Below are 21,896 nucleotides of genomic sequence, written 5' to 3' on the forward strand. Positions count from 1 at the left end.
TCCATCGATGGGAAATGGAATTAAAAAGCAGATTAGCTAGTATATTTTTACTAGAAATATAGAAAAACTGAACTCAAAGCAGTCTTGAGGATTCAATGTCTGAAACATCTTGACATTTCACAAATGCAATGACTCAGTGGGTCCCACGAACAATAACATTTATGCAGTCGTGGGTCTGTATTTTATTCTTTTCGTACAATCACTCACCTTGCATCTGGCAGCCCAGAACTCCATCCCATATCCCACATATCTCATGCAGTCCGCAAGCCGTGGTTTTACAGAGAGTGACGTTGTTGCCCATGCATTTACAGCGCTCCGTGCAGTTTTCATATGTGAGCCAGCTTTCATACCTCTGAAACAAATCCAACAAGATGACACTGTTAAAGCAAATGGTTCAACGTGAGAAATAGCTGAATGGTTATACATTTGAAGGTTGAAGTTTAGTTTATTGTCACGTGTACCGAGGCAGAGTGAAAAGCTTTTTTCTTTGCGTGCTCACCAGTCAGTGGAAAGACTGTACATGATTACAATCTAGCCATTCACAGTGTACAGACACAGAATAAAGGGAATGATGTTTCGTGCAAGATAAAATCCAGTAGAGTCCAATTAAAGATAGTCTGAGGGTCTCCAAGAAGGTAGATGGGAGGTCAGAACCACTCTCGAGTTGGGGATAGGATGCTTCAGATGCCTGATATTAGCTGGCAAGAAATTGTCCTTGAATCTGGAGGTGTGCGTTTTCACACTTCTGTACCTCTTGCCTGGTGGGAGAGGGGACAAGAGGGAGTGACCGGGGTGAGAGTGGTCCTTGATTATGCTGGTGGCCTTGCCGAAGCAGCCTTGTAGTTAAAAAGTCAAAGAGTCGTACAGCATGGAAACAGGATATCATTTCATTGGCACAGAATAAGGTGGCCATTGTTTACTCACAGATCAACCAAGCGCTACGAAAGGAATCGTGCTTCTTCAAGCCCAAATAATTTATTATTTAAATAACATTAAAAACAAATCTGTCTGAAAAGTATTTCTCCTTGCCATTTTATTGGATGTGCTAACCGAAAGGCTGGCCAGAGGGAAATCAGATGTGCGTTTATCCGACAGGACAATCTCGGGAATCAAATCAAGGTGGGGGGAGCAGGGATGGACACTGAGGCAGGTCTGTAGTGTTGAGTTTTGCTGCGCAGGTTGGTGGAAGCATGTTTTTCTGTCGTAGCAAACAACAAAGAAAAGTTCTAAAAGAGTCATTTAAACCCAAAACATTTTATGTTCATTTGGAGACTATGAGTGATCTGGATACGAGAGACCTCAAAGACTATCCCCATCTCTGGACTTTGTCCACCCACCCATCAGCCAGCACTTTGTGTCTATCTGTGCTGCTCTAGGGTTGTTGGACAACGTTGGGCCACATTGCGTTATTGACCATCTCCATGTTTCTGGCGCAGAGTCCATACCCAAGAAGCTTCACGAGCAGAAAATCCAGGCTTGGGAACCCACCAAAGGCCACAATGTGGAGTAGCAGAACGGGGAGCAACGGGAATCGTATCTACGTTTTACTTTTTAACCAGCCTCCAGTGTAACTGCCGTCTGTCTTTGATGCTGACAGAAGCACTAATATGTTCAGTTTCTCCAGAGATGCTACCTGACCTGCTGGGTGTCTCCAGCGCTTTGTGTGTCTTTCTTTTAAATGCATTTTGAATTCATTTATATTCAAGCAACTTGTGTGATTATTACAAGCAAATGGATTTACCTGATAATATTTGTTGTTGTGCTCACAGCCACACTGACTGTTCGGAATACAGGTGTCTCCACTAAGAGTGTATCCAGGGTCACAGAAACATCCTTCAACAGATGGTAGAAGACAGCTGTCAGGTGCAGATGACTCCATGCAGGTAGTGGGACAACCTGTGCCACAAGTCTCATAGTGGCTACCACTAGGACAGGTTGGTGCTAAAGAAAGCATGCAGGTAATAAACAATCACTTCTCTTCACTTAGTGTAGCTTATTCAAAATAATTGTGGAGTCATCCAACATATTATGTCATGCACAGAATGTCATACATTATTCCTACAGTGTAGGAAGGAACTGCAGATGCTGGTTTACACCAAAGATACACACAAATGGTGGAGTAACTATGAGGGTCAGGCTGCAGCTCCGGAGAAAAGGAATAGGTGACATTTTGGAACCCTTCTTCAAACTGAGACTCTTCCTGAAGAAGGGTCTTGACCAGAAATGTCACCTATTCCTTTTCTCCAGAGATGCTGCCTGACCGGCTGTAATACATTATCAGTCTGAAGAAAGGTTCTGACCCAAAACGTCAGTGATCCATGTTTTCCAGAGATGTAGCCTGGCTTGCTGAGTTACTCCAGCATTTTGTGTTCTTTTTGATTAGTAGCATCTGTTTTTCCTTGTTTTCACATAAAACAGCACAGGAACAAGCCCTTTGGCCCACAATGTCTGTGTTGAACATGATGCTAATCTCCTCTTCCTGCACATGATCCATATCCCTCCATCCCCTGCATATCCATGTGCCTATCTAAAAGCCTCTGAATCGACACTATCAGATCTGTCTTCACCACCACGCTGGCCGAGTGTTCCAAGTTTAGTTTAGAGACCCAGCATGTCTCTAAATGGAAACAGGCCCTTTTGCCCACCGAGTCTACTCTGACCATCGATAATCCATTTACACTAGTTCAATGTTATCCCACGTTCTCATCCACTTCCTACACACTAGGGACAATTTGCATGTGTGTATGTTTGTAGTGGAACTCCATGTTACCCCATGGTGATGTTCTTCCATCGATAGCAAGGGTAGTCCCTTTCACGTTTTGGAACTTTGTGGCCAAACACAAACTTAGCATGGGTCAGCATGCTGTTGCTGAATATATCCCTTGATAACACTTCAATGATTTTACCCATTACTTCATTACTTTTCTGATGTTCCAAAATAGTCTGAGAGAATATTAAGCAACTAAAGATTTTTTTTGATTTTTGGACAGGGTAGAGATTGGCAATGTACTGCAGAGTATAACTTACAGCATGACGTGTTGTTTCTCCATTCTACACACACTCCTGCTTGTGTGCACAAGGCAGCATAGGTTTGCAGGGCTAAACAAAGTGTCGTCGACAGCCCTCCGTCAGCGCACACATCGTAGACACAGTTGTCAAAGTAATTCTTGGGAGGAACTTTTGCGTGGCATTCTTTAAATAATCCTGAAAGAAAAATATTTAAATTTAAATCGGAAATTTCCAATTCAGAACGTTATTCCAGGCAACCAAATTTAGAAAAAAAGGCACAATGAGTTTAGTTTAGTTTATCGTCATGCGTTCCGAGGTACAGTGAAAAGCTTTATTATTGGAGTAATTCTGTGGGTCAGGCAGCAACTCTGGAGAACATGGATAGGTGATGTTTCAATCGGAACCCTTGTACAGAGTCTGAAGAATGGTCTTGACCTGAAATGTCACGGAATCTCTAGAGATGTTGCCTGACACACTGAGTTACCCCAGCACTATGAGTCTTTTTTTGTAAACAGGCATCTGCAGTTCTTTGCTTCGACATTCAACATTTTTTAAAGTTAGAGCCACAAGGAACTGCAGATGCTGGTTTACAAAAATAGGCACAAAGTGCCGCAATAACCTTTGTCTAAAAAAAGTCCCGACCCGAAACTTTGCATATAAATGTACTCCAGAGATAGTACCTCACCCACTCCAGTACTTTGTGTCAATTATTGAAGTTAAATGTGTAAAACCGAGTGGGAAGCTTTGGAATTATGTTGCAGAATTATCCTGTGGTTTATTTGCATTTTGAACAAAGAAAGTATTTTAACAAGCAGAAAGCTTAATTGCTTTGACTGCATTAAACTAGGTAATCGTCCCATACACGCACAGTTATTTTGCACTTCCATATTTCATAACGCATTGATTAAACTGGGGTTAATTTGAGGCAAAATTCTGTTTTGTTAGATTTCATCAGGGGTGAGAGGATTTAATGATTTCAAAATGTTCTCTAAAGTGGGATAGAAGCAATGGTTCAATAGGAGTAATAGCCAAATTCATACACAGAAATATGATATGATAACAAATCCTCTTGCTCTCCCCTGCTAACTAATTCCAAGGAGGGGCATCCTGGCAGTCAAAGAGTCAAGGAGCACAGAAACAGGCCCTTTGGCACAACACATCCATGCTGACCCATCTAAAGTAATCCCTTTTGCCTGTATTTGCGACATATCCCTTGAAACCTTTCCTATCCATGTACCTCCTCTGGGAGCTCGTTCCATATTCCCACCACCCTCTCAGGTTCCGATTAAATCTTTACACTCACACCTTAAACCTATGTCCTCTGGTTCTCAATTTCCCCTACCCTGGGTAAAAGACTCTGCAATCATCCTTTCAATCCACTTCATGACTTTATATACCTCTACAAAATTTAGTTTAGTTTAGTTTAATTTATGAATCATATAAACTGGGGTACAAATCTTATTTAGTTTTCTTTTGTAGAGTCATATTGCGTGGAAACAGGTCATTCGGCCCAACTTTCCCATGCCGACCCGATCTACACGAATCCCGCCTGCCTGCAATTGGCCCATATCCCTCGAAACCTTTCCTATCCCAGCACCTGTCCAAGTGTCCAGGGGCTGAGTCCGGTGGGTCCCTTCAAACAAGGAAAAGGATGTCACCCCAGGGGGCCACATGAGTGGTAGGATATCTATCTATCTATCTATCTATCTATCTATCTATCTATCTATCTATCTATCTATCTATCTATCTATCTATCTATCTATCTATCTATCTATCTATCTATCTATCTATCTATCTATCTATCTATCTATCTATCTATCTATCTATCTATCTATCTATCTATCTATCTATCTATCTATCTATCTATCTATCTATCTATCTGTCTATCTGTCTATCTATCTGTCTGTCTATCTATCTATCTCCTACCACTATACATATATATAAAACCAAAAATGTGCAAAAATATTTCAGATAAACTCAATGTTTATGCATTCAATGGTGTCATTGAAAATATGGTGCCATAATGGGTCAATGATGACATTAAAAAAAATCTTTACCTTGTCCATATATATATATATATTTTTTTAAATATATTTTTATATATTTTATTCTGAATAAAGTTTATTAGTAAAAAATATCTTGTCCTCAGATATGATACTGTAACTTAAATTACTCAATCTCTCCGTTAGATTCCAACTACAACATATTTACGCACATTCATTATTCTGCTGAATTAGAATTCTTAACCAATGGCTTCTTTTCCATTTTCCCATGAAATCTCTTGTGCTTTCCATAAATAAGGAGCGTGTCTTGTCATAGTGAGAAAGTCTATCTTTTTCTCAGGGGTGAAAAATGTACTGAACGGCAGGTCGTGGACAGAAGAAATCGCTTCATTGAATTGCAAAAATTGAGTTACATCCCACAATTATCAGCTTGAGATCATTCTGGGGATTGTCTGGTTATAGGTTTTATGTACGTTATCTGTGGTAACTAGTTGCTTCATTTTTTTATGCCTACCTGTTGGATCTGTAATCATCCCACAAGCAGCATCATTTTCTGCATTCTCCTTATCAGCTGGGTCACATTGAAATCCGCTCCCGCCATGATTACACCTAAATTTGCAAATAAAAGAAACAAATGCAATGAGAAATATGTGCATGTCGAGGTGTCAGTGGTGGGCCGCTGGAGACCCTGCAACAGCCTGGGTTTCCATTAGAGTGGCTGCCGCTCCAAGATGCCGAGCTCGCGGACCGGACACGGCCTTCAGCGGCACGGAACGTCAGAGCAGTTGTGGAGAACATCGACAGCATTGCCTGGCCTGTCCGACCCCTTCAACTCCGACCCAGTGCCGCCACCAGGACCGCGGGCCTTTATGGCCAAGATAAGACTCTACATTTTTAACAACTTTGAAACTTCAAGGGTACAAAATGGCATTGAAAATGTGGTGATTCTTGTATATTGCCTCAGTGCAATCGACTATCTTAAACTCTTGTACTTAAATATGATTGTGCCTATGTCCGAAGAAGGGTCTTGACCCAAAACATCAATTGGTGGTAAACTTACTCAGTTTCTCCGTTATCGACTTGCCAACTCTCTCCAAGCATATTAGAGTCTGCTGCAAAACTGCCATTGGGCATAATAATGTCATCATCAGGGTTATCGTTGGAGTTACCTAAATAATACAAAAAAAAGTTTCCATTGATCGTTTGAAATTTGCTCAATTCTTGATGACAGTATGCTCTGACAATGTCTTTTCCGTTTCTAATGTTTGCAATAATGCTGTTGGAAATGTGCTGCACAGTGGTGCAATGGTAGAGCTGCTGCCTCACAGCACCAGAGACCCAGGTTCGATCCTGATCTCGGGTGTTGTCGGCACGGAGTTTGTACGTTCTCCCTGTGACCGTGTGGGTTTCCTCTGGGTGCTCCAGTTTCCTCTCACATCCTCAAGATGTGCAGATTTGCAGGTTAATTGGCTTCTGTAAATTGTCCCTAGTGTGTGGGATAGAACAAGTGTGAATGGGGTGATCGTTGGTCGACGTGGACTCAGTGTGCCGAAGGGACTGTTTCCAAGCTGTATCTCTAAAACTAAAACAAAGTATTCTGTGACAATGAAGGGTTCCTCCCTGAAATGTCTTTTCCATTTCTAATGTTTTGCAATAATGCTGTTGAAAATGCTTTAATACATAAATTATCAACAGATTACGTCAAAATAGATTTCTCGGCACTGGTTGAAATATAACGGCATCTGGTGCAAAGTAAGTCTTTCAGCCATGGAATAATCCAGCTCTGAACCACATCCTTTAGCCCACCGTGACCACGATTATGCATCCAATTACACTAATCGCACACTAATGCCATTTTATTTCTGCCACATTCTGATCAATAACTTTCTGACTCTACCACTCACCTATACACGAGGAATAATTTTAAATGGCCAATTAACCTACAAACCTTTCAGATGTGTGAAGAAACCCACACAGTCACAGGGAGATCGTGCAAACTCCACCAGGATGGAACCCTGGATTCTGGCTCTGTCAGGCAGCAGCTCTAGCTGTTGTGCCATTGCACCACTGGTTTGATAATTATTTAGTAATGAATATCCAACAAATGTCACCAGTAACATGTTAAGAGTAGAAGAGTCCAGTAAACATCATTCTTTAAAGAGATACACACAGGGTGACAGGCGGATTGGTAGCATATGGAATTTATTATTTAGTGCTAAAAAAGGCATGTGGCCTACTTGTTTTTGTAGGTCGGGCATTCAGTATAAGAGTGAGGAAATCATGTTGCAGCTTTACAGGACTTTGGTCAGGCTGAATCTGGAGTATTGTGTGCAGTTCTGGTCGCCCCCAATACAGGAAGGGTGCGGAGGCTTTAGAAAGGGTGCAGACGAAGTTTACCAGAATGATACCTGAATTTAGAAGTATTAGTTACAGGGAGAGGTTGGACAGACTTGGATTCTTTTCTCAAAACAGTTGTTTGGCAGTTAAAAATGAATACCACTCCTACATTTAAAGACATAAAAGGGTATGCATACACTCAGTGACCATCAAAGCATTATAAGAAAAGACACAAAGTGCTGGAGTAACCCAGTGGGTCAGGCAGCATCTCTGGGGAACATACAGAGGTGACATTTCGGGTCAGGACCCTTCTTCAGACTGATTGTGGCTGGAGGAGGGAAGAATGCTGGAAGAGAGGAGGGCAGGACTGGTGAGTGATTGGGAAATACAGATGGGAAGAAAGCTGGAGGAGAGGAGGGGCAGGACTGGTGAGTGATAGGTGCATACAGGTGAGGGAGGTTTTTGAATAATTACAAGTATGGGCTTACCACACAGACCACAAAGCAGTCCAGAATATATGGACGGCACAGACACGTCTACATGGTGGTAACCATCAAACCTCACCAACAAGCCAAAGTTAGTCTCCAGTAAAACGTAGCCACCGCTTATCCGTACCACCAGACGGTCCGTGATCGACACGGGCAGGTTTACCCATTCTCCATTCAGCTATCGAACAGAACAAAAATGCCACAATTTATTTAAGAGCAAGGGATCGCAATTAAATAATCCCAATCTACATCAACAATTTTCACCTGACCTTAAGAAATAAAACGCAGGGCAGCACAGCGACGCAGCAGTAGAGTTGCTGCCTTACAGGGTCAGAGACACGGGTTTGATCCTAACTGGGGGTGCTTTCTGTACGGAGTTTGTACATTCACCCCGTGACCGCGTGGTTTTTCTCTGGGTGCTCTGGTTTCCTCCCACACTGCAAAGACATGCAGGTTTGTAGGCTAATTGGCTTCTGTGAATTGTCTCTGGAGTGTAGGATAGAGCTGGTATACGGGGTGATCGATGGTCGGTGCAGATTCGGTGGGCCAAAGGGACTGCTTCCGCGTTGTATCTCTAAAGTCGAAAGTAAAGTCTAACATACTAACACAAGACTAACACAATGGTAATGCTCATGAACTTTCAAAGACCTTAATTGATTTTATTGACACACAAATTCAAATCCCCAATGTCAACCTAGGAATTTCTTTTCCATTAATTGTATAATAATTTATTTTTTAGTATGTGATTACGGAACCAACAGATCTCCGTAAGAATCCACCTGCTTTGGTAATGGTTTTCAAGGAAGAAAATCTGCTGTTGGCTGACAGTTTAGTTTAGTATAGTTTAGAGACACAGCGTGCAAAAAGGTCCACTGAGTTCACGCCAACCATTGATCACCCGTTCACACTAATTGTATGTTATCCCCACCTTCTCATCCATTCCCTACAACTGCTGGTAATTTACACCCATTTCTCCCATTACATCGCTCCCTCTTTCCACATCTCCCCATCCCCTTCCACCTATATCCTTTCCTCTGGTTTCACATTTCGCGCCCCTTCTCTCCTTTTCTCACATCCTTCTATCTTTTTCCCATCTCTCGCCTTTGTTGACCCACCTGCCAATCAAAGCCCCCTCTCCTCACGTATCCACCTATCACTTACTAGGTTTTGGCTTGCCCCCACCTCTCTTCCAGCTTTCTCCCCCCACCCTTTCTACGTCAAAGTCCCGACCTGAAATGTCACTTGCCCATTCCCTCCACTGATGCTGCCTGACCCACTGGGTTATTCCACCACTTTGTATCTTTTTTGTGGATCAGCATCTGCAGTTACTTGTTTCTCTCTCTTAGATTAGTTAAGTTGTGTGTTAAGTCTAAATGCGTGCAAAGCAATGAAATGTCACGTGACAATAAAGTATTCATTCATTCATTCATTCATTCATTCAGTCTACATTGTCCCATCACATGTGCCCAGGGCATGTGCTCAACAAAGAGTGAAGAAGGGTCTCAAAGAAGGGACAGAGGATCTAGGGGGGTAGAGGAACTGAAATAATTTTTCATAAGGTGAGAAATAGTATTGGGTAGACTAATGGGACTGAAGGATGATAAATCCCCTGGGCCTGATGGTCTGCATCCCAGGGTCCTCAGGGAGGTGGCTCTAGAAATAGTGGACGCATTGGTGAACATTTTCCAATGTTCAATAGATTCAGGATCAGTTCCTGTGGATTGGAGGATAGCTAATGTTATCCCACTTTTCAAGAAAGGAGCAAGAGAGAAAATGGGGAATTACAGACTAGTTAGCCTGACATCGGTGGTGGGGAAGATGCTGGAGTCAATTATTAAAGAGGTAATAACGGTGCATTTGGATAGCAGTAAAAGGAAAAGGCCAAGTCAGCATGGATTTATAAAAGGGAAATCATGCTTGGCTAATCTTCTGGAATTTTTTGAGGATGTGACAAGTAAAACGGATGAAGGGGAGCCAGTGGATGTAGTGTATCTAGACTTTCAGAAAGCCTTTGATAAGGTCCCGCACGGGAGATTGTTGACTAAAATTAGAGCACATGGTATTGGGGGTAGGGTGTTGACATGGATAGAAAATTGATTGGTAGACAGGAAGCAAAGAGTAGGGGTAAACGGGTCCTTTTCAGAATGGCAGGCAGTGGCGAGTGGAGTGCCGCAAGGCTCGATGTTGGGGCCACAATTGTTTACCATAAATATTAATGATTTGGATGAGGGAATTAGAAGCAACACTAGCAAGTTTGCGGAAGACACAAAGCTGGGTGGCAGTGTAAACTGTGAAGAGGATGTTGGGAGGTTGTAGGGTGACCCTGGACAGGTTGAGTGAGTGGGCAGATGCGTGGCTGATGCAGTATAATATAGATAAATGTGAGGTTATCCACTTTGCCGACAAAAACAAGGAGGCAGAATATTTTCTCAATGGAGTTAGGTTAGGTAAGGGGGAGGTGCAGCAAGACCTGTGTGTCCTTGTACACCAGTCACTGCAAGTTGGTGTGCAGGTACAGCAGGCAGTGAAGAAAGCTAATGGAATGTTGGCCTTGATAACAAGAGGATTTCAGTATAGGAATAAAGAGGCTCTTCTGCAGTTGTAGTGGGCCCTGGTAAGACCACATCTGGAGTATTGTGTACAGATTTGGTCTCCTAATTTGAGGAAGGACATCCTTGTAATTGAGGCAGTGCAGCATAGGTTCACGAGATTGATCCCTGGGATGGCGGGACTGTCATATGAGGAAAGATTGAAAAGACTAGGCTTGTATTCACTGTAATTTAGAAGGATGAGGGGGGATCTTATAGAAACATATAAAATTATAAAACGACTGGACAAGCTAGATGCAGGAAAAATGTTCCAAATGTTGGGCAAGTCCAGAACCAGGGGACACAGTCTTAGAATAAAGGGGAGGCCATTTAAAACTGAGGTGAGAAAAAAAAATTCACCCAGAGAGTTGTGAATTTGTAGAATTCTCTGCCACAGAGGGCAGTGGAAGCCAAATCACTGGATGGATTTAAGAAAGAGTTAGATAGAGCTTTAGGGGCTAGTGGAATCGATGGATATGGGGAGAAGGCTGGCATGGGTTATTGATTGGGGACGATCAGCCATGATCACAATGAATGGCGGTGTTGGCTCGAAGGGCCGAATGGCCTCCTCCTGCACCTATTTTCTATGTTTCTATCAAAACGTGTCCTGTCCATTCCCTACGCAGATGCTGCCTGACCCACTTGAGTTCCTCCAGCACTTTGTGTCTCTGTTTTACCCAATCTCCAGACTGATCATGAGTTTAAAAGCTGAGTGCTAAGGTATGTACTGTAATAGTTTTGAAAAAAAATAACCCTGAATAAAAATACTCACCTGGACTTTACGACCTTGCATGATTGAAACTGTGTTGTTGTGTACAGCCACGTGTACGGATTTAACGTAGGACACTTTGGTGTTGGCCCCTCTATGCTCATTTGTTGCTGACACATCAAAGTAAGGTAGGCTTGAAGATGCAATGCACAGCTTAGAGAGCACGTACGTGCACGTTCCCATGAAGTGATGAACACGCGTGTCGAACGTGTTGTAGTGAGGATCTCCTGAGGCACTGCAAGTGGCACGAACTGTAGAGAAACATTTAACATGTGAAGTATTGTCATCTACCAACCTATCTCAGTCTTCCACCATAGAGCATCTATCTGAACATATCTGAGCATAAAGCCGTGCAGCACAGGAACGGGTCCCTTGGCCCACAATGTCCATATCGAACGATGCCAAGTTAAACTAATTGCCTCTGCCTCCACATGATCCATATCCCTCCATTTCCTGATATCCATGTGCTGACCTAAAAGCCTCTTAAACGCCACTATTGCATCTGCCTCCGCCACCACCCCAGCAGAGTATACCAGGCACTTACTATCCTCTGTGTAAAAAAAAACATGTGCCACACTTCTCCTTTAAACTTTGCTTCTTCTTCTTGCGTTTGAGGCAGCAGAAATTATGTAACGTCCTCCAGCCAGTGCAATGTGCTGTTGTCAAGGGCCGTGAGGTCTACCCCTCCACCAGGGGGACGGAGGACAGTCCAGTCGAAAATGACGTGCTGCGCTGTTTGCTAGTATGCTCCACACACACAGGCTGCTGATGAACGCAACCCCCTCCTCTCACCTTAACGTTATGCCCTCTAGTATTTGACATTTCCACCCCAGAAAAAAGGTTCTGACTGTCTACCCCATCTATGCCTTTCAGCATTTTACATACTTCTATCAGATCTCGCTCCAACCTCGGGCATTATAGAGAACACAGTCCAAACTTTCCTAACCACTCCTCATAGGTATTATCCCTTAATCCAGGCAACATTCTGCTAAACCTTTTCTCTACCCTCTCCATGCTCAACATAATCCCAAGACTTGTTCCACCCAGTCATTCCTTCTTCTACCAGGTCCCGTCTGACAGATGATACCAAAAATTAAAAGGACGTATCACCTTTAAGTGCGGAGTAATTTCTTCTCCTCTGTTTTCAGGCTTCTGAATGGTCCTTCCATCAGCTAGGGTTCTACCTGATTCACCTGTTTCCCATTGCAGACATTGGACATTGTCCATGGTCCTGATGCGCTACAATGCTGAGAAGTATATTCTGCACTCTATATATCTTCCCCTTTGCTCTACCTATTGTAGTTGAGTTTGACTTGATTATAACTATGTATATGATTTGATTGCATCGCATGCAAAACAAATCTTTTGCCTGTACCTCGGTACACGTAACAATGATAAATCTGAACCTCAACCTATAGGACTTTATTCCTTGAAGCGCAGGAGGCTCAGCGGTGAACGTTTAGTGGTGTATAAAACATGAGGGTGATGTTATTATGTGGTTATGATGTTTTTGGAAAGACGTCAAGGAAGAAGCTTAAAGTTGAAGCTGAAAAGCCCCAACCTAGAAGGTGACACACTGAAAACTGGAACAAACAAGAAAACTGCAAAGTTCTTTGTCTGGCATGCTCACGATGGGCAGAATTGCCTCTTGCTATGCCAGGAATTCAACCATTCTGTTACACTCCAATAAAAAGCAGCACAATGAAGGTCCCAATTCACATGCACATTGCTTGCCTTTATCAGACTTCACAGTGCTGGTTATCATTGTGGTGGTGGTGGTGGTGGCAGTTGTTGTGTCACATCCCACTGTTGGCAAAAGATGGCACAGACTTAGAAGTTTATCACTGCCTTAACTTTCATACAGTAACACATTTGATCCCATTCCCAGCCCACTGATGAGAGGACAACAGAAAGTGTGTCCACAGTCATAGACTCATACAGCATGTTAACAGACTCTTCGACCCAACACATCCACACTAACCAAGATGTCCCACCTACCCACATGTGGTCCATATCCCTTTAAACCATTCATATCCATGTACCCATCCAAATGTCTTTTTAATGCTGTTATCTTACCTGCCTCAGCTACCTTCTCTGGCAGCTCCTTCCATAAACCCACCAAACCGCTCCGAGAAAAGGTTGCCCCTCAGGTTCCTATGAAATCTCTCCCCTCTCACCTTAAATCACTTTTACATCACTTTTGTTATCTTCCTGGGAGTTAAACAACTCTCCTGCTGTTTACAGTATTCTAATAACTTAGTTCATCTCCTCTCTCCACATCTCCACAGATGTTGCCCAAACTATTTGCTGCAGTTTCTATCTGTTTGATTAATTTCTTGATCATTTGCCCGAATATCATTTACGTCTCACAGTGTCACACATTTGTTTGATAACATTCTAGTAAAGCACATTTATGGCACCATTTATTGTAGTGTTTGAAAGCTATGTTCGCTGGAGTTTAGAAGGATGTGGTGGGGGGGGGGCAGAGGGGGAAATTAAAACCTACCGGATAATGAAAGGACTAGACAGAGTGGATGTTTCTGTTTCTTGGAGAAAATGTTTCCAGTAGTGGGAGAGTTTAGGACCAGTGGGCAAACCCTCAGAATAAAAGCGTACCTTCAGAATGGAGATGAGGAGGAATTTCTAGCCAGAGGGTGGTGTTTCTGAGGAATTCATTGCCACAGGCGACTGTGGAGGCCAAGTCAATTTATAAAGCGGAGATTGATAGGTTTTTGATTAGGAAGGGCATCAAAGGTTATGAGGAGAATGGGGTTGAGAGGGAAAAATAGATCAGCCATGGTCGAATGTCAGAGTAGACATAATGGGCTGAATGGCCTAATTCTGTTTCTATGTCCTATAGTCTTATGGTTACTGTCAACTGTGCATCAAGAAGGAGAATCAGTGCAACATTGATCGTCATCGCGGACACCAATGCTTGAATAAGTATTGTTCACATTTAAAACCAAAGGAGCTCCTATATACGTCAAACCAACCTCCACAACATCCGGCGTGGAAGGAAATGTCATCCACAGCAATATCACTCCGGTAGTCATTGCCACGAACTGCTTCAAGGATGATCTGTCAGAGAAAGGATCACAGTATCATAGTGCACCCTAGTTACTTTGTAGTCACATGTACCTCGACACAAGGTAAGGCTTTGTTTGCATACAATCCAATGCAATTAGGTAGCGCAGTGGCACAGTGGTAGAGTTGCTGCCTTACAGTGCCAGAGACCAGGGTTCAATCCTGACTCGGGGTGCTGCCTCATGGAGTTCTGTACGTTCTCCTTGCGACCGCGTGGGTTTTCTCCGGGGGCTCTGGTTTCCTCCCACACTCTAAAGATGTGAAGGTTTGCGGAATAAATGGCCTCTGTAAATTGACTATAGTTGTAGGATAGAACTAGGGTACTGGATGATGGTTGGTCAGCTTGGTGGGCCAAAGAGCCTGTGTCCACACTGTATCTCCAAAGTGTCATGTGTACTGATGAATAGTCGGTAAATTGTAAATTGCCCCCAGTGTGTGGGAAGGACTAGTGTACAGAATGATTGCTGATTGGCGTGGTCTCGGTGGGCCGAAGGGTATGTTTCCGTGCTGTGTCGCTAAACTTAACTAGATCACAGTCACAATGCGCTAAATAGCTTCCACTTGATCGTTGATTTTCCCTGATTTCTCCCATCCAGAGGGACCTCATGTCTGATTCTTGCAGATTACCTGTGAATTTGGAGGGAGGTAGAAGTCTATTTCTCCCATTATCCACCTGTTGCCCATATTTCCAGTCACCGACCACTCCAGGTTCATCATTCCATGTTCAACCTGGTAAACGTTCAACATCATAGTTCGGGCCACTCCAAATATGTGGTACCAGAATCGCATGCAGTGAGCCCCTCCGTTTGCACATGGAGGGCTGACCAAGTGGGCTCGGTCTCCTGGTTTGCCATCGTTGCCTTCCAAGTAAATGTAGTGACCACCTGTGCACACAAGAAGCTTTGTCGGTCAGGAAGAAACCCACTGTGCAAAGACTCAGCACGGACCTTGTGCCACCTCACAAGGGCGGCACAGTGGTGCAGCAGTAGAGTTGCTGCCTCTTAGTGCCAGGGACCCGGGTTCGATCCTGACTACGGGTGCTGTCTGTGCAGAGTTTGTACTAATTTCACACCGGGGATGAATAAAGTTTTATCGTATCGTATGATACGTTCTCCCCTTTACCGTTTTCTCTGGATGCTCCAGTTTCCTTCCACACTCCAAAGATGTACAGATTTGTCGGTTAAGTTGCTTTGGTAAAAATTGTAAATTGGCCCGAGTGTGTGGGATAATGCTAGTGTACGGGGTGATTTCTGGCCCGCGCAGACTAGGTGGGCTGAAGGGCCTGCTTCCGCGCTGTATCTATAAACTAAACAAAATAAACTAAACCTACCTGCAGTGGTGTGGTCATAGGTGGGCCCTGTGTTAGGCGAGGGTGTCGGCCCACTGATGCGCTTCCAGTCCAACGTGTCGGCCTTGGATTGCGTCCATTGGCACAGGTCACTATCAAAGTTACAATCCCAGAAACAACCTGTGGGTTTCATACAGTCAGATCAGTCGATTGAATGTGCTCAGCAACAGGTAGAAGTAAAGATAGACATCAAATGCTGGAGTAACTGAGAGGTCAATCAGCATCTCTGGAAAAAACAGACGTGTCACGTTTTGGGTCAGGAGCCTTCTTCCGACTCTGGAGAAAAATGATGGGTGACGCTTCAGGTCAGGACCCCTTTTTAGAGTCTGGAGAAAAAGGATCTGTGATGTTTCAGGTTGGGTCCCTTCTTCAGACCAGCATCTGTAGTTCTCTGTTTCTCCAACAGGTAGAAATAACTCTATATGTTCAATATCACGCTATTCCAGGTGACTATCTTCTCTCAATGCTTTGAGAGGGTGGAGAGGGTGTTTGCCAGAATGATGCCTGAATTAGGCAGGTATTAGCTTCAGGGAGAGTTTGGACTGACTTGGATCGGAGGCTGCAGGGAGACCCGAGAGAAGTATATAAAATTATGAGGCACAGATGGGATAGACAGTCAAAACGTTTCTCCTCGGGTAGAAATGTCAAAGAAAAGCAGCCATAGTTTTAAGGTGAGAGGGGCAAGGTTTAACAGAGATGTGCAGGAATAGTTTTGTTTTAAACAGAAGGTGGTGAGCACTTGGAATGCGCTGCAAAGGGTGGTGGTGGAGGCAGATACGATAACAGTGATTAAGAGACTTTTGGATAGGGACATAGATATGCAATGAATGGAGGGATATGGATTACATGCAGGCAGAGGCGGGTTGGCTTCAACGTTATTTTCAGCACATTGTGGGCCGAAGGGCCTATTCCTGTGCTATACTGCTTCACGTTCAATGTTGTCCTGCTTTCGAACTGGACTGACAGTTCATCACCATACCTTCAACCCCTCCCTCTGTTTCCAATGTTTCTCTGGGTCTCAGGTCCAACCTCCATCTCCACCACCTGACTCCAACCCGATCACATCTTCCAAACCAAACCCTCAGGGCGGCACAGTGGCTCAGTGGTAGATTTGCTGCCTCACAGTGTCAGAGACCTGGGTTCGATCCTGACAATGGGTGCTCCGCTCTAAACGGAGTTTGTACGAATCCTCCTTGTGACCGCGTGGGTTTTCTCTGGGTGCCCTGGTTTCCTCCCACATTCCAAAGACGTGCAGGTTTGTAGGCTAATTGGCATCAGTAAACTGTGAAAATTATCCCTAGTGTGTAGCTTAGTGCCAGTGATCCTTGTAACTTTGCTAGAGGTGATTGCTGGCTGCGCAGACCTGATGGGCCGAAAGGCCTATTTCCATGCTGCATCTCTAAACAAAGGTAACTACTAAAGTAAAGTAAATCAGTTTGAAGAAGGGTACCGACCCAAAATGCTGTCTGTCCATTCACACCCTAAATGCTGCCTGCTTCTGAGTTCCTCCTCCTTTGTGTTTAATTCCATAAAGACATTGAGGAGGAGTCCCGAGCTGAATGTACACTGTCTATTTTGAATGCACAACATTTTACCAAGGGTAGGAGAATCAAGAAACAGATCTGAAACAGATCTGAATTAAACAGAAACAGATCAAGAAATAGGTCTGAATGAATTTTGTACCATTTTTACCAGTTTTTTAAATCTTCGCCTGACATGGTGACAGAAAATCAATCAATGTATGCAAACGCAGCTTGTAATGAGAACTTGTAAACGTCAGAAATCTTGTAGACGTTACTCAAAAATATTGCTACGCCGCACAATTCATAAGTAGACAATAAAATGGAAATACCTAAACATCATTTGTGTAACCATATTCAAACAACTCATTAACAGCTGGAAAAAAAAGACACAAAGTGCTGGAGAAGTTGGATGGGTGACGTTTTGGATCCGGATCCTTCTTCAGACATCTCCAGTGGAGAACCCAGATGGCACCTATCCATGTTCTCCAGAGATGCTCCCTGACCTGCTGAGTTGCTCATATGCCATAGGAGTACAAGTAGGCTATTCAGCCCATCATTGTCCCATTAGGGCGGCACAGTGGCAGAGTGGTGGAGTTGCTGCCTTACTGCGCCAGGGACCCGAGTTCGATCCTGACTACAGCTGCTGTCTGTGATAGTTTGTGCGTTCTCACTGTGACTGCGTGGGTCTCCTCCAGGTGCTCAGGTTTCCTCCCACACTCCCAGTACATTAATTTGCTTCGGTAAAAATTGTAAATTGTCCCTAGTGTATAGGATAGTGCTACTGTACTGAATGACCGTTGGTCAGTACAGACTCTTTGGGCTGAAGGGCCTGTTTCCATGCTGTACCTCTAAAGTAAACTGAAGAGTGTACTCCAGCACTTTGTGTCTTTTTGTAAGCCAGCATCTGCAGTTCCTTGTTTCTTCGTGTGCAGCTGCAGTTTCTGAGGGAAAATGTGGTTTATTTATATCTCGGATGTCTCCATTAATCAGATGCAGGGATAAAGCAGAAGATAGGCAACTTACTTTTGTCTGCACAGCCGCTCTGCTGCCTCCAATCGCCCAGCAGAACGCCAGCTGCTTCACAGGCTGAAGCATAAGACTCCAGGGTGTTGCACAACTGCACAGAATCCCCACCGGTAACACAATGATCGTAGACGCAGCTCTCAAAGTATAGCTGAGGCGGGATTTGCCAGTGGCAGTTTTTAAATGGACCGGGGTTGTCCAGAATAATCTTGCAATATCTCTCTCCCTCTTCGTTTGATGGTGCCTCACAGGTCGGCGGGAGTGGAGCAGATGGGTCACACCTGTGCAACAGAAACAACCTCCAGGTTCAGGTAAAGATTCTTCCCAACTGTTATCAGGCAATTGAACCATCCTCTCACCAACTAGAGAGCAGTCCTGACCTCCCGTCTACCTCAGTGAAGACGCTCAGGCTATCTTGGACTTGATTTAGACTTTACCTTGCACTAAAAGTCATTCCCTTTATCCTGTATCTGTACACTCTGGACAGCTCCATTGTAATCATGTATAGTCTTTCTGCTGACTGGATCGCACGCAACAAAAAGCTTTTCACTGTTCCTTGGTACACGTGACAATAAACTGAACTAAACCTCTCATTCTCCCCAAATGAACTTCTCTTCTTTTGCTAGAACGTGAGGGTTGGGGCAAGATGGAGAGGATGGGCAAGAAGCTGAGAGGTGCTCCCATAGAATCAGAAACAAGACGACATATATTTAATGTGAGAAGGACAAGATTTAAGACGCATCTGAGGGGCAACCTTTTCACACAGAGGGTGTTTGGTATATGGAATGAGCTGCCAGAGGAGGTAGTTGAGGCAGGTACTATAACAACATTTAAAAGGCACTTGGACAGGTACATTTATTGGAAAGGTTAGACAGATGTGGGCCAAACACAGGCAAATGGGACTAGCTTAAATGGGGCATCTTGGTCGGCATTAACAAGTTGGGTCGAAGGACCTGCTTCTGTGTTGTATGACTCTATGATTCTAACATTATTTAATGATGCAATTGTAAAGACAAATACATCTTGAACGAAATACGGGGAAAATAATTTAATTTCTCCGCTAAGTGGTATAACAATATTTAATAGACATTTGGACAGGTACATGGATAGGAAAGGTTTAGAGGGATATGGGCCTAACGTGGGCAGGTGGAATTAGTGTAGATGGGATAATTTGGTCAGCACGAGCAAGTTGGGCGGAAGGTCTTGTTTCCATGCTGTACGATTTTATGACTCCAGGTTCAACTGGCCTTCAGGAGAAGACACAACAGTTGATTTGACTATCTCCTTGAAACCTCTGTCTTGACCCAACATACCTGAACATCATCTAAACACACCACTTGCTATACCACGATTGTACAGTGAAAGAGCTGCCTCCTTAAAGCACCAGAGACTCGGGTTCAATCCTGACTACGGGTGTTTGGCTGTAAGGAGTTTATATGCTCTCCCCGTGACCTTCGCAGGTTGTGTCTGGGAAGCTCCAGTTTCCTCTCACACTCCAAAGATGTATAGATCAGTAGCTAATTGGCTTGGTATAAATGTAAATTGTCACTAGATTGTGTAGGATAGTGTTAGTGTGTGGAGATCGCTGATCGGCGTGGACTAGGTGGGCCGAAGGGCCGTTTCCGCGCTGTATCTCTAAACTAAACTAAAACATTTGGACAGGTACATTGATAGGGAACGTTTAGAGGGTTAGAGGCCAAAAGTGGGCAGGTGGGACTAGTGTAGATGGGGTATGTTTGTCGGCTTGTGCAAGTTGTGTGGAAGGGCCTGTTTCCACGCTGTATGACTCTATGACATTGTGCTATTGTCCTTCAAGACAAGACACAGGAATTGATTTGACTATCTTCTGTCTTGCCCCAACGTACCTGAACATCAACCAACCGCATTTGCTTTGACACTTGCCCAGACTACTCAATCTGAAGATATTGTAACGTTTGTCATAACTTAATAAGTGACAGAAACACTCACATCCAGTCCCCATCAGTGACCGCCCAGCTGTTTCCAAACTGATTGGAATCCAAGGCAAGAATTCCGTCGGGTTTCACAAAGTCATCCAGCAGGTTGTTGGTGTAGGTCCCACACAGGCCACACAGCTGTCCTCTGTATCGCTCGTCCACTATGACTACCAGTTGGTGATCCCCGTCAAACTTCACCTGGAGACCAAAGTCGGTCTCAAGCAGCACAAACGGCCCGACCAGTGACAGTTCGACCGAAGGACTGGGTCTCACAGGGAGTTCAACCTTCACCCCATCAACCTGCACAAAACACCACCAGTTAGTGAAGTTAATGAGCACTGAACTCTCCAATTTCAGGTAACACCCCTACACATTATATTTCTTCTTTCCCAACCCTCCCTCCCCAAGTACACACCCATTTCTCCCATTGTCCTTCCTCCACTCCCCGCCACCCACCCCCCCACCCACCCGCCCGCCCGCCCGCCCGCCCGCCCGCCCACCCACCCACCCACCCACCCCAGTGCCCTTCCACCTCTATCACTCCCTCTGGGTTTACAGTCACTTTCAAACGTCTTCTTAGCTTTGTGTATAAAATCACGAGAGGCATAGATCGGGTAGACAGTCAAAACCTTTTCCCCAGTGTTGAAATGTCCAACACTAGAGGACATAGCTCTAGAGCAAAAGTTTAATGGAGGTGCGATTTTTTACACAGAGGGTGGTGGCGCCCTGGAATGTGTTGACAGGAATGGTGGTGGAGGCAGATACAATAGTGGCATTTAAGAGAGTTTAAGATAGGCACACGGAAGTGCAAGGAATAGAGGGACCTCTTTTCTCCCCGTGACTACAATCAGTCCAAAGAAGGATCCCAATCTGAAATATCGCTTGTCCATGTCCACAGAGAAGCTGCCTGACTGGATGATCATTGGTTGACATGGACTCGGTTGGCCAAAGAGCCTGTTTCCACGCTGTATGTCCAAAACTAAAAACTAAAACTAATGCTGCCTGACCCGTTGAGTTAGTCCTGTAACTTGCGTTGCATTACCGAATTACCCAATACCCAAACTACCAACATTGGGTGACATAGTGGTGCAGCGGTAGAACTGCTGTCTCACAATGCCAGAGATTGAGGTTTGATCCTGACCATTTGGGGTTGCCTGTGCAGAGTTTGTACGTTCTCCCTGTGACCATGTGGGTTTTCTCTGGGTGATCCAGTTTCTTCCCACTCTACAAAGACGTACAGTTTTGTAGGTTAACTGGCTTTGGTAAAATTGTAAATTGCCTCTTGTGTGTAGGATAGTGTTAGTGTGTGGTCTCAGTGATCTTTCTCCAACACCATGCTGAAAAGTGTCCCCAGCAGAATGTAATACTCACATAAACATGCTTATGTTTCCGCACTGCGATGTGGAGGTTCTCCAGATGCAAGGCGACAGAGTTAAGGATCGACCACGTTTGACTACCTCTGCGTTCATTTCTACTGGTCAGAGAGAATCGGACAGATGTATTCCCACAGGTCTCCGTCATGGTATAATTGCAGGCACCCTGGAAATGGTACAGCTTCCCATCGTAGGTCGTGTAGTGTGGGTCACCGTACACGTGGCAGATGGCGGTGTCCGCTCTGTAACATCCCAAATTGCCGCCTTGAACTTTGCAAACCTCTCCCGCTCCACAAGATCCCGGCTCGCACTCCACTCGGTCGTTGCCAGCACAGCGGCACCTCTCCTGACATCCTTCTTCCCAGAACATTTCCCCTTTCTGATTCACAAACAGCG

At 44.4% G+C, this 21,896-nt stretch overlaps 1 protein-coding gene across 1 annotated transcript in view; it reads right to left on the reverse strand.

The window, feature by feature from the left end:
• Positions 1–21,896, reverse strand: part of LOC144599054 (IgGFc-binding protein-like) — a 188,162-nt gene that overhangs the window by 145,525 nt on the left and 20,741 nt on the right. The window contains exons 12-25 of the mRNA XM_078409777.1: positions 21,499–21,879; positions 20,141–20,427; positions 18,173–18,453; positions 15,609–15,746; positions 14,906–15,162; positions 14,188–14,272; positions 12,929–13,000; positions 11,198–11,445; positions 7,838–8,015; positions 6,073–6,181; positions 5,527–5,621; positions 3,028–3,204; positions 1,742–1,941; positions 208–352 (exon numbers count right to left, since the gene is read on the reverse strand). Coding sequence (XP_078265903.1) covers positions 208–352; positions 1,742–1,941; positions 3,028–3,204; positions 5,527–5,621; positions 6,073–6,181; positions 7,838–8,015; positions 11,198–11,445; positions 12,929–13,000; positions 14,188–14,272; positions 14,906–15,162; positions 15,609–15,746; positions 18,173–18,453; positions 20,141–20,427; positions 21,499–21,879 — 2,653 coding nt within the window. The remainder of the gene's footprint in view (positions 1–207; positions 353–1,741; positions 1,942–3,027; positions 3,205–5,526; positions 5,622–6,072; positions 6,182–7,837; positions 8,016–11,197; positions 11,446–12,928; positions 13,001–14,187; positions 14,273–14,905; positions 15,163–15,608; positions 15,747–18,172; positions 18,454–20,140; positions 20,428–21,498; positions 21,880–21,896) is intronic.

The sequence above is a fragment of the Rhinoraja longicauda genome, chromosome 13 (genome assembly GCF_053455715.1).
Source record: "Rhinoraja longicauda isolate Sanriku21f chromosome 13, sRhiLon1.1, whole genome shotgun sequence".
In the NCBI taxonomy this organism is placed as follows: domain Eukaryota; kingdom Metazoa; phylum Chordata; class Chondrichthyes; order Rajiformes; family Arhynchobatidae; genus Rhinoraja; species Rhinoraja longicauda.